The 13,680-nt window shown below is 37.0% G+C and overlaps 1 protein-coding gene across 3 annotated transcripts in view; it reads right to left on the reverse strand.

Moving 5' to 3' along the window:
* The window catches only part of RAB3GAP2 (RAB3 GTPase activating non-catalytic protein subunit 2), a 121,646-nt gene that overhangs the window by 37,177 nt on the left and 70,789 nt on the right, over nt 1-13,680 (reverse strand). For all 3 annotated transcript variants that reach the window (XM_063708243.1, XM_063708247.1, XM_063708250.1), the window contains exons 10-18: nt 11,410-11,558; nt 10,454-10,533; nt 10,234-10,323; nt 8,396-8,535; nt 6,234-6,450; nt 5,550-5,693; nt 5,239-5,321; nt 4,882-4,946; nt 783-873 (exon numbers count right to left, since the gene is read on the reverse strand). In XM_063708243.1, coding sequence (XP_063564313.1) covers nt 783-873; nt 4,882-4,946; nt 5,239-5,321; nt 5,550-5,693; nt 6,234-6,450; nt 8,396-8,535; nt 10,234-10,323; nt 10,454-10,533; nt 11,410-11,558 — 1,059 coding nt within the window. The remainder of the gene's footprint in view (nt 1-782; nt 874-4,881; nt 4,947-5,238; nt 5,322-5,549; nt 5,694-6,233; nt 6,451-8,395; nt 8,536-10,233; nt 10,324-10,453; nt 10,534-11,409; nt 11,559-13,680) is intronic.

The following is a 13,680-nucleotide window of genomic DNA, read 5'->3' on the forward strand; positions in this document are numbered from 1 at the left end:
TGTCAGTTTTATGTATCTGTTAAAAAAAAAAGGTTGAAAAAGAGTCTCAAAATTAGCATGTTTGAAGTCCTGAAAGAACAAATTATAATTTGTGTATTAAGCCACTTTAAGCTGGCTTACACACAACTAAAACACAAAGCTGGTTTTACATAATTAATATGACAAACAAAAGTCACAGCTAGATGACACCAGTCCACTGCACACAATTTAACTGATGTTAGGAATACAGAATAAAGTGAATTTTTACTAGTTCAGTTGGATGGAATATGGTGTTACAACCCCACAGTTTCAAGTTTCAAGTGTAATCCTTTTTCAGACAAATACATTTTGATGGACTGATGGATTTTAAAGAACAATGTGATAGTACAGACAAATTTTGAATATCAAAAAATGACCAGGAAATTCAGAAATAATAATCTGATTGTTGATTGTGATTCTGGAAGTCCTTAACTCTGTTCACGAGGCAAACTGATAGGAAACTGATACACTGATAGAACATTAATACAAAGCTATATCAGAATACCACTTATCATTCTATCCTGACATCTTTCCTCACAATTAAAAACAACTTCCCAATAACAGTCAATACATTCAAAGACAGCTTAGATGAAGATCAACTACATATATTAAATAGGGAATAAATAAGATTCTTAATTTCTTATATCTATATTACTTCCACATTAAAGTAACATGATGGTATCACAAAGTCAATAGCTTTCTATAATCAGAGTTACAAAATTTGAGTTAAGAACATAACCTCCAATCAGTACAAACCCTATTACCTTGACTTTTTAAAGTGTCCATTAAAGTCTGAGTGATGTTTCTAAGGCAAGAAAATGGTAAACGTTCACTTGCCAAAATGCTTTCCAAAGCCTAGGAGAAAGATATTGAACAGTTCTAGTAATTATAAGGCAGTGATTTTGTTTTTTAAATCTTATATTTATGCCCAAACTTTCACTACCCCAAATTTCAAAGGGAAGCTCTATATTTAAGATGTTTCAGTGTACATATATTAAATCTCAAGTTGCGTTGTTAATATACAATCAACTTCATGTCATGCCAAATATGACATAAACGACAAAAATCCAGGCTGAGAATAAAACAACTAGAAGGCAACTGCTACTTAACAGAATAGCCAAATCAAAACAGAAACAAAGATAAAGCTATTTACCAATAAGAAGAGTTTGAATATGCCTATACTATCTAGGCATAAATGAAAAGCAGAGGTTATTGTCATGTCAATAACAAAAGCTGCCAAAAACTTAGTTATACCTTAATTATTGCATTTGTGCATGGCAGGCAGAATCTATAGGCCCTGCTAGATGAATACAGTACCCACCCTTCCCTACCTCCCTCTCCCCACCCCCATAGATATTTAAGATTCTTCATAACCAGTCCCAAAATATCTCTTCATGCCTAAAGTAGCAACTATCAGAAGTTAAAGGTCATATTTATCCTTTCATATTAGCACATTAAATTGGGTTTTAATTAATGAGATTAAATAGTTCAAAAAGTAGGCTGAGAATGTGGGATAAGACAAATATCCGATCATAACACAATAACCTCTGTGTGTTTGTGGAGGAGAAATGGGCTTAGAGGGTGGCTCAAGATGTTGGTCAGGCCTATAATGAAGTAACTACCAGGAAACAATAAAGAAAGTGACTGTAAGAGGCCAGAACCCAGGACAAGCGTAACCTGCTCCAGTTCTGCCTATGATTACACAGGCTAGCAACTAGCTTGCTTTCTTCCCCATTATTCAACAGCCTCCCAAAGCCTGAACCGGTTTCTTCCTTCCCTTTAGTCAGTCCTATAAGACCTATAACTTTTGTTACTGGGTTTTCTAGCATTTTTAATAAAATTCACAGCTTCATACATGATTCAGAAGTACCATTAAAAAAAAAGAAAATCAAGAAGACATTTTGCATTATGCTGGTTTCCCAATTTTGTTGTTCTATGATTTAAGATAAGAAGAAAGATGGCATCAAAATGAGAAGAACTGTGTGGGTTATGACCCTTTCTACTACAGATTTCTCAAACTGCCTCTCTAGATGCCCACTTTGTCATCATCATGTCATCTCTAATAACGGAGACTTTACCCTGAGGAAAATGAGAGCCAATTAGCATTGTCAGTAGAATGGAAGACACAATTAAAAGTCACAAAGGCTTTTCTGTTCTACAATAACTCAATAAAAAGTGTTTTAAAAATGGACTGCAACAGAAATCACTATTCACTAAATTCTCCCATGTATCACTATTCACTAAATTCTCCCATGTATGTAGCTATAAAATAATAAGAAATATACATATTGGTCTATGGCCCCAGTACCTGACACAGAGTTCCTATAATTTCTTGAACAATGGGGGTGCTAGGAGTTTCTTTTGTTCTAGTGTTTGGTCTCTGTCCTAGTTCATCAGTCAGAGCTCTTAATCCCTTTGTAGACAGAGGTGCTAGGAGAACCTTTTGTTCTAATATTTGGTCTTTGACCCCCATTTCTGATGGGGAGCTTCTAAGACCTCTGTAATTTCCTGGGTGATAGAAGCTTCTTTTTTTCTAATGAGGCCACTCATGGCAGGCTCCTGGAGAGCTTCAGAATAAGGGGGTGGTTACCAGTGGAACCAACCATGTATTTGAGGATTGAAACTTTTAGCCCAACCCCTGACCTCTGGGGAGCCAAGAGGAGCTGGAAGACTGAGTTGATCACCAATGGCCAGTGATGTAATCAATCATGCTTATATAATGAAGCTTCCATCAACACCCAAAAGGACAAGGGTTGGAAGAGCTTCTGGATAGCTGAACATGTAGAGGTTCCTGAATAGTGGCTTGCCAGGAGAGGGAATGGAAGCTCTGCAACCCTTCCCATATGATTTACTCTATGCATCTCTTCCACTTGGCTGTTGATCTCTACCCTCTGTAATATCCTTTATAATAAATGGGTAAACGTTCAAGTAAAATGTTTCCCTGAGTTCTGTGAGCTGGTCTAGCAAATTCATCAACCGCAAAGAGGAGGTCATAGTAACCCTAATTTATAGCTAGTCAGTCAGAAATATAGCTGACAACCGACTACTTGTGACTGGTACCTGAAGTAGGTAGAAGTCTTGTGGGACTGAGCTCTTAACCTGTCGTGATGATCTCATGCTATCTCCAGGTAGATGGTGTCAGAATTGAACTGAATTAGAGAATAACCAGCTGGTGTTAGCTGGAGAATCTGCCAAAGAAATTGATTGGTGTGTGGGAAAAAAAAAAAACCCTACATCTAGTGGCAGAAGTGTCGAGTGACTGTGTAAGAGAAAAGAAAAAACCTGTGATACAGTTTTTTCTTACATTTTCACAGTAGCATTATTTTAGATGCTGTGAATTATAAAAATCAAGTATTTGGTAAGGTTCCTACTTGAAGGAGCTTAAAAGACCTAAAGAAAAAAAAGTCGGGGGAGCTATGATTAACATACATGAAATAATTAGAAAATAAGTAGTCATTAACTATCCAGTTTTGATTGAAAGTAGAGTAGGAGTTCAGAGTTATCCATGGGGATCGAAGCATTATGTAAGAATTTGTGGAGTTAGGACTTGAATAGCGTTATGAGGGGTTTGGATAGGAGGAGTGGGAGTAAAAGAAATCACCAATGGTGACCATATTATAACCACGAACCTCGCAAAAAGTAAAGGTCTGGCAATACCATGGAATATTGAGGCTGTGGAGTAACAGGGACTTATACAGAACAGGTGGGAATATAAATTAGTACAACTATTTTGGGAAACAATTTGCCATCAACTAGTACAGTTGAAGAAGCTCACACCCTAGCAATTCCTCTCTTAGGTATAAACGCCAGAGAGACTCTTGCATATGTGAATGAGGAAATATGTACATGGATAAGCATAGCATCATTTGTAATGTCAAAAATCTGGAAACAACCTAACCGTTCACTGACAGGAGTGTAAATAAATTCTAGTCAGTGAGCAGAATTTGTGTGGCGTAGTAAATGAATCAATTATAACTATAACTACATACACCAATATGAATGACACAGAAACATAATCCTGAAGGAAAAACTAAAGTCACAGAAGACATAGGGCATGACTGCATTTATATAAAGTTTGAAAAGGCAGGAAATGCATCAACAGGTTTCAAAGGAGCCAAACAGGAATGACGTAACTATAAAGCAAAGAAAAAGAAAGAACCACAAAATTCTAAATTACGGTTACCTTAGGGATGGGAGAAGGGAATGGGACTGAGGGGGGACACTCAGGGCTCTTTAGAGTTCCTGGTAAGATTTTATTTCCTAAGGTAGGTGGTCATACACACATATTTACTATTTTATATATATTATATATATAATATATATAATGTAGGGATGTGTAGGTATGTGTATATAAAACACACTCAGATGTATGGTAATATTAATTTTTTTTTTTTTTTTGAGACAGAGTCTCGCCCTGTCGCCCAGCCTGGAGTACAATGGTGCAATCTCAGCTCACCGCAACCTCCGCCTCCCAGGTTCAAACGATCCTCCTGCCTCAGCTCCTGAGTAGCTGGGATTACAGGCGCCCGCCAATACTGACCCAACTAATTTTTTTGTATTTTTAGTAGAGACGGGATTTCACCTTGTTGGCCAGGCTGGTCTCGAACTACTGACTTCATGATCCCCCTGCCTCGGCCTCCCAAAGTGCTAGTATTACAGTTACAGGCATGAATATTAATTTTTTTTTTTTTTTAAAGAGACAACAGGAACTTCTACCTGAAAATATAGAAAGGGATAAACAATAAAAATGTGAAAAGAAGACTTCAGCCTCTCATGTTTGGGGGAAATAGGAAAATAAAGATTTTCTTAAGAAGGATGTATTATAGCTACTAGCAGGAAAGTTCGTGTATTATATACACTTACTTGTTTTTTGGTTGCAGGGTATTTAATATCAAGAATTAATTCCTTTATTTCTGTTTCAACCAAATCTATAAAGAAAAAAATAAAGTAAAATTTTAATTTTTATAACAGTGAAACATTATTCTGAAAGAAAATGAACATATCTGTACTATCAGTGAGTCTAAAGGATTTTTGGGTTCTCTCACATTGATGTTTTCTTGTTATGAATTATAACACCCTCTAGATGGCACACTTCAGCCTTACAGAGCAATTCCAATAAGCTCATCCATGCATTCTTTTGATTGCTCCATTCAGAATATTTTATTGATTTAAAAGATGATAGAACAATATGCTTTATTATTTGTATGAGAGAATACCTACCAAGATTGGGAGATTTTGTTTTCAGTAAGGCTGCTAGTTTCTTCACTAGGTGCATATCCTTGGCTCGTTCACTCTTCTTATCACTAAACCAATAAATATAACAAATTATTACAGAATGTGAAATTATTTTCTTTCTAATTCTGACACACTCCAACTTTTTTTTCCTTTATATGTTTCCTATTTAACTTTAAAGATATCAGTCTAAAGACAAAGGAAACAACAAAATAGCAACTACAAAAGAGTACAACAAACCTAGGAACTAGGAAAAGTTAGCAGAGGAGCGTCAATCAGCAACACTGGACACACCTTACCTCAGTGCTAAATGGAAGGGAACATTCACTGTTTTCACACTTCCAGACACTGGATCAACCAGACAGATTTGATAAGTCTGTGGCTGCCAACTCTGACTGGTAACATTATTTAAACCCATTATTTTATAGCCAGGATACAGCAGCCTAAAGAAATCACATACCAATATGGTAAAAATATCAGAACAAGGAGAAATGCCAAAAGGTGCTTTTATTATAGCTAGGAAACCCAACATTATTATCAATTTAGGAGCATTAATAAGGCAACTAAATACTGATAGCAAATACGTAAGTAAAGCAGGGCTCAACCAGCAGAGTTCTGCCTTGTTGAAAGATTCTAAAAAATTAAATGAACACAATCAGGCCCCTGTTTCAATGGCAAACAAAGCATTCACCTCACTTATGACTAGGGCAAAAGGAACCTTTCCTTTTGAGCCTTCCCAGCATAAGAGACAAACATTAGCAACAAGCTAACTTTAATTCAGCAGTCTATCATGGCATTTTTAATTTTTTTTGTTATTAAATACTTAAGTACATGCCAGGCACTCACAGGAAAAACCACAATAAAGAATATTATAATTCTCAAACTTGTAATCTAATAAGCAGCTTTAGTAAAAGCTTTATTTTAATAAAAGCATTCCTATATTTCATTTTGTAACCAGCACAATGCCAGCATTTGCAGCTTACCTGCAGTGCTTCCCCACATTGAAAGCTCCTACTCTAGGTCCCTGCTGTGTGCTCCACACTTCTAAAATTCCCCTTCTTGGCGCATAGATCACAAGGAATTGAGCTACTCGACTTGGACCCTGAGAATTTCCAAAGGGGGAAAAATCTGCCTTTTCTGGCACTCTTTCATGGAGGTCCTCTACAATTTGAATCCATCCAATTTGTGCATCGCGGTACCCTTAGAGACAGAGGTAAAGGGAAGTTAATTACTTAATCTAGGTTCCATAGTAGCCTCCTGAAGTACTCTGGAATAGTGGGGGTGGGGGTGGGGTAAGAAAAGCTATAAAAGTATATTTTTTATTATGGAATATCTTAAATAAAAAATGATAATAAATAATAACCAGTCTATCACCCAGCCTTTTCAAATCTTAGTATTTTGCTATATTTACTTCTGATCACTTTTTCTCTTTAAAAAGAAAATATTGGCTGGGCACAGTGGGTCATGCCTGTAATTCCAGCACTTTGGGAAGCTGAGGCGGGTGGATCACCTGAGGTCAGGAGTTCGAGACCAGCCTGACCAACATGGTAAGACCCTGTCTCTACTAAATACAAAAAATTAGCTAGGCATGGCGGCGCATGCCTGTAATCCCAGCTACTTGGGAGGCTGAGGCAGGAGAATCAGTTGAACCCGGGAGGTGGAGGTTGCAGTGAGCCCAGATCGCACCATTGAACTCCAGCCTGGGCAACAAGAGCGAAACTCTCTAAAAAAAAAAAAAGAGAGAAAAGATTATAGATATAATTGAAGCCACCTGATTACCCCTCCTGCTCTCATTCCCTTCCCTTCCCACACAAGCCTTTTGGTGACATGCAGATAGAAAATATGGGTTACAGGGCAATGGGAGGAAGCTCTTGCATGGAGAAGTAGCTGATGCTATTTTCCATTTTAGGGTGGTCCCTCACATAGGCAATTGATCCTTCTTTCCAAGGACACAATGGAAAGAAAAACTGGCTGTACTAGCTGCAGACAGGCAATGATGCAAGGAATAAGACTGCCATAGTGGATTTGGAGCAGTCAGTACAGCTTCGTCTTCGTATTTTAGAAAAGTCTTGCTGAGAACATACTTTTGATATTGTTTCAGAAGACAAACACCAAGGAGAAATGATGTATCTGCAGTATTAAAACTATTTCTACAGATACTGAGACATGTAGTAGGTAAAGACTGCCTCTGTCTATCACTGCAGGAGTTCTTTGGCAAGAAGATGATAGTGGCTTCAATCTGGTCCAGAGTAATTGAAGGACCTCAATCCATTATTCCTCACATTTTACAGGATAGACAAGATTGCACCATAAATTGTGGTCTATGCTGACATGTTACTATTCCAGATGATTCTAAATAATGTAATCATCCCTTCTTTCTTAGTCAGGGAGATATTATTCACAATGTGCCTAGTTAAAAGATATTTTCAAGTCTCCCTTATAGTTAGATGAGGCCATGTCACTAAGTCCTGGCTAATGTAGATAATGGTTGAAGGGACTTCGGGGAATATCTTCAAAGTAGATTGACTCAGTTGTCAGGAGAAGCCTTCTTCCTTTCTGCTTCCTTCCCGGAATGCAGATAAGAGGGCTGTCTATGAGAACCTTGAGTGGGGAAGCTACAAGGAAGAAGACTGGGTTCCTGAAGATACTGTGGTCTGTTACTCGGGTCTGTTACTAATAGCTGAAGGAAACTCCTAAGTGACATACTTATTGACACACCAGGTGGATTGACCCAAGCATATGGATATAAAAGTCAAGTCAGTGAAGATGGGTTTTGCTATCTTAAATCTGAAAGACTTGGCATTATAGATTTGGGGAGAACATTTGGCTCAAGAATGGCTTTGTGAAGGTGAATAAATGTAGCAGGGGCAAGAAACTGAACTCAGAAATGGACAATAACAGTGAGAATTGAAAGAAAGTGCAAAAGGTAAAGGTTAAATATGGCTATGAGGTGATCAAACCTAAAAGATGTATCAACTGACTACTGGATCAAGTGGTTGCTGATCTGAGTTCATGTCAAAAAAAGAAAATGTAAACATAAAGAATTAAACAGAGTTATCAATCAGAAGCTGAAGGATGATAACATTGCTCAACTATTGGGGTAAAAAGTGAATTAATTGTTTTTCTGGATTTTTGTAAGAAGTACCTTTCCACATGCGTATTGCAATTCCTCTAGCTACATCCAATAAAATAACTCTGCCGAAATCATCTGTTACTGCTGCCAGTGTGTTACATGGAGACAGACATATGCTTTCACCATGGCGTCTAGAATCTGGAAGTCCAAATCTGATATTTAAAAGAAAATAAAATGCTCGAATCACATTCCAGTTCAGAAACATATAACAGAATAACGAAATGCATAAATGAAATAGGCTGAATCTGTTTTTATATAAAGAAATATGAATTTTACCTGGATTAATAGTTAATTTATTAATCACAACTGACATTTGTAATATAAAATACGTAAAAGAAATAAAACCACAGTCCTATGTAGGTTTTCAATAGATACCCACAACCCTATATCTTTAGAGAATATAAAGTATAACTATATTTGATTAAAAGGCATGTCACAGAAAACAATGTCCTCACCATCAACTAAATTTTAGAATATGCTCCCACACAGGCATCTTTTGTCTATTTTAAATTCTTCTTCTTAATCTTTCTCTTTTTTGCAAGATATGACATCCTGCTGACACCAATCTGCCTGAAGCAAAAACCTTCCTTTTTCTAAATAGTTATCTCTAAACTGCTGTTGGTCTATAATCAACCTCATTAGAATTGTGAGTAAAATAAAAGTAAAGAAGTACTAAAAGAGAACTAGGAAAGCTCACTTAGAGAAAAGTCCTTGAAACAAAGGTGCCCAACCTTTGTTACATCTATTAGAGACGCACAGGGCCATGTGACTAATTTATTGACTCTTGATATTAGGAAATGTGATATGTTACAATGTATTTTTTAAAAAGATGAAAAAAAACTTAGAAGCTATACTTCGATAAATTTTAATAATTAGTTGGCTCTTCTTAGGTGAAGAACATCCATAAAGAGGAGGTGTTCTATTTCCTTTCATGGTGGTACTTTCTATTAGGTAATAAAAAATGATTTTAAAACAAAACCAAACATTAGAAAACATGCTTCTATCTAAAAAATAATAATGAAAAAAAAAGCAACAAAAATCATGCTCCCTCCACCAAAAAAAACTCACCAATATACTAACACATTCTAAAGCACTACTGAAGTAAACAAGGAAGCACAGGCCAGGAGTCTGTCTAAAGAGTGCCTGAATACAGGACTCCTGCTTTTACTTTTTTTTTTTGAGATGGAGTTTTTCGCTCTTGTCCCCCAGGCTGGAGTGCAACAGTGCAATCTTGGCTCACTGCAACCTCTGCCTCCCAGGTTTGAGCAATTCTCCTGCCTCAGCCTCCAGAGTAGCTGGGATTACAGGCACATGCCATCATGCTTGACTAATTTTTGTATTTTTAGTAGAGACAAGGTTTCACCATGTTGAGCAGGCTGGTGTCAAACTCCTGACCTCAAGTGATCCGCCCACCTAGGCCTCCCAAAGTGCTAGGATTACAGGCGTGAGCCACCGCAATCCACTAGGATGACTTTTTTTTAAAAGAAATCACTAAGCACTTTTAAAGTTTATACAACTTAGTAACAAACTATCTAAACTTTTAAAAGAAATTCAACAGCTATCACTAAATTAATTCTCCTACAACTAAGCTAAGTTTATTTGTTAAAAAGCACACTCAAGAAATACATCTTGAATACCTAGTATACAACAGGGATAAAGCTGTGAACAAAACAGGTAAGAATCACTCTTCACATGGAGTTTTACATTCTAGTGGGAAAAGAAATTCCACTGCAATGGCTTTCAGAAGTTCCAAAGACAAGATCAACACATCAACCAAGCACACGGAAAGACCACACATTTAACAGTACCTTTCTAAAAGGACTAAAATTTGGGAAGCATGACAGACTTGCCTTACAGCTAATGGGGTAGCTGGCTCAACCTTCGGCTTTTGCTTTTGGACAGCTTCTTCTTCGTGCTTACTTTTCCAACCAAGCCAACCACTGAAAAGAAAGAAAACTTAGAATATAAAACTGAGCTTCCAGGGTTTTAAAGTGCAAACTATCAAAATATAAGTTAAAAGCAAGCTAGATACTAATGAGATATTTGTTATTTTAATTGTTAAGTAATTACCTGGCAGCATTAAATAAAGCAGAAGTGAGTTTACTTGCAACTGCTAGTGCAACATGGGATAATAATGGTTGTGTGCTTCCCTGAAAAACAAAACATTTGAAAGAGAAAACTTAGTAGCTTACAAAGAAACAAACATACTTTCTAAATAAAGCTTACTTTAAAATGCTTTGAAAAGTTGTAAAGGCTGGACTAGCAACTCAGCTTCTTTCAGAGTACAGTAAAAAGTTTATTTTAGGCGCAATATGAGAAAAAGTTTTAACTCTATAGTTTAAAAATAAAATCACAATTAGTCTATTTTACCATTAGAATTTCTCTCTTTAAATTGTAATTTCATTCAAATAAATTTTAAACTAGGACATTAAGATTACATTATTCTAGCTGGACTATGGATTTCACATCTACACATAACTGGCTCCTTTCTCTCTTTAAACATATATATATATATGCACACACATATACACACACACATTTTTATAAAAGTAAAAAGATATTTTGGACAATTCTGAGAAGCATGCTTTTTAAGTGAGAAACAAGAGCTGCCAAATCTAACACTCAACTTTCCACTATTTTAGGAAGCAATTTTCACCACTTACGACAAGTATAGTTGGCAGCTTGTTCTGTCTTTACAATTCCTCATTTACTCAAATCCCTAGTGGGCTGGCATCATTAACAAGCCTGAGCTCCTGACTATTGCACCAATATTTAAAGACATCTCAGCTATCAAAGAACTCAGGGCTTCAGAAACAAAGAATTTCCTTTTATACCGATGGTAGTACCTTTTCAGTTAATCTAAAGAATTTAGAGGAAAGCTAGTTGAGATTAATTTTAGTTTCAATTGAAATTTAGAAATGTAAACTGCTTAATCTCCTAAGGCTAATCAAGTTACCATATCCAATTTGTAGACAAATTGTAAAATCAAGAGCAGCCTTACTCATGATCATTGATAAAACTCATACCTCTAAAGCATAGAAGAAGCCAGTAAATGGATTGGACCCTACAGTGATATACTGAGACATGGCAGGTGGACTATTTTTAATTGCTGCATTAAATCCACCTATATTGGAGGCAGTCTTCATTTGATCAAAGGCGGACAGAGTCATAATACCTAATAAAAAAAAAAAGTGATTTGAATGTACAATGTTATTTCGGTCATTACATTTTTACTTCAGTTCCATTCTAAGATGCTAAATGTTTAGTTTTATTTAATAACCAAAAGTCATTTTAAAAGCTACAAAGTCAACATCAGAAAATACTCTGCCAGGCATGGTGGCTCACTCCTACAATCCCAGCACTCCGGAGGCCAGGGCAGTTGGATCACTTGAGGTCAAGAGTTTGAAATCAGCCTGGCCAACATGGTGAAACCCCGCCTCTACTAAATACACAAAAATTAGCCATGCGTGGTGGTGGGTGCCTGTAATCTTAGCTACTTGGGAGGCTGGGGCAGGAGAATTGCTTGAACCTGGGATGTGGAGGTTGCAGTAAGCTGAGATCGCACCAACTGCACTCCAGCCTGGGCAACAGGGCGAGACCCCATCTCAAAAAATAAATAAATAAATAAATATTAAAATTTCCATCTATAATTTCCATAACCTATAGAATATCATAAAAACAAAATTTAATTTTTTGAACAGATATGAAACTCAGAGGTACCAGAAGTATACAGTCCACTTATACCCCCAAATACCAATTCACTTCCTTTTTTTTTTTTAGTTTTTGAGATGGTGTCTCACCCTGTTGCCCAGGCTGGAGTGCAATGGTGCAATCTCAGCTCACTGCAACCTCTGCCTCCCAGGTTCAAGCGATTCTCTTGCCTCAGCCTCCCCGAATGGCTGGGATTACAGACGCACACCACCATGCCCAGCTAATTTTTGTATTTTCAGTAGAGAAGAAGTTTTGCCATGTTGGCCAGGCTGGTCTCAAACTCCTGACCTCAGGTGATCCTCCAGCCTCAGCCTCCCAAAGTGTTGGGATTACCGGTGTGAGCCACTGTGCCCAGCCAATATAGGCGTGTGCTGCTGTGCCTGACCTTACTAATTTTCATATACATGTATTGCCTCCCCTTTGCCTGAAAACTGTCAAAAAATGCATTCGTCCTTAAGACGTGTCCTAGGAAAGGAAATTCTTTGAGTGAGTTCATACACAAGCCATTCACTGGCTTTATAGGAATTAAAGTGATCAAACAAATCCTTGTACTATTTTGTAAACTCCCCTCCCACCTCCTAGACCATTATAAAAGATCAGAACACCTGTCTCATAGTCATGAATGAATCCATGATTCAGTATACAAAATGTTTTCACTACATTACAAAATTTGCTTAAGTTTTGCCTGACTCCACCAAAACACGATCAAAGGGCAAATTGTATGGCACATAAATTGAAATTTAAGTTTTAAAACAGCTTCTTTGTAAACTCCCATGCAATATACATGGGAGTATAAATTACTACACAGTAATCCAGAGGACAATTTTGCAATAGATATGCAATTTTTTTAAAGGATTCTAATTTATTGTAAGGAAATGGCTGATCAGTCCTTTCCATCCTTGCTACCAATGATGTTTTCCTTCCTATAACTTAAATCATCTATTTTCAATGTCACACTTTAGATCCTGTCAGCAGCAACTGTAGATTCTTGGTAATTTTGATTTGAAGCTTACCACACTTAGACCACCACCTCCTAGCTTTCCACCTCAATTACTCCAGAAACTCCTTGCAGTAATTTCACAATTTTGAGTTTAAACTAATTAATCCTACTATTTTTTCCACTATTTATCAAGTACCTCTTGGGATCACTTCCCTTTCCATCCAGCTTAGCTTTGTGTTCCATCATCATCACTTTCTTGCAAATATCCACAACCTCCCTACACTCGTTTCCCCCTACACACATACTCCTCTGGCTAAATCTTAATCTTGGTTGACCTAAACTTTCTGCATTCTCTGCTCTTGAAGCAAAATAGCTGATCATTGCTAAGAAAAACAATACCTCTGGGTTTCAAAGTAAGAACCACAAACAAATGGACATAAAGCTTGGTCCAAAATCCTTCTGACCTCCTCAACCCTTCCTTCCCATCCTCGATCCTTTGAAATCTATTTGTTGAAGCAACAAGGCTGTTTGAGACTAATTTCCCACAGTCTACAGCTGACCACATTCCTATAGTATTATTTAAAGTGTTTTTCTGCCCTTTATATTGCTACACATTGGTACTGAATTTAGGGGGCTTTTATCTTTT

The sequence above is a fragment of the Gorilla gorilla genome, chromosome 1 (assembly GCF_029281585.2).
Source record: "Gorilla gorilla gorilla isolate KB3781 chromosome 1, NHGRI_mGorGor1-v2.1_pri, whole genome shotgun sequence".
In the NCBI taxonomy this organism is placed as follows: domain Eukaryota; kingdom Metazoa; phylum Chordata; class Mammalia; order Primates; family Hominidae; genus Gorilla; species Gorilla gorilla.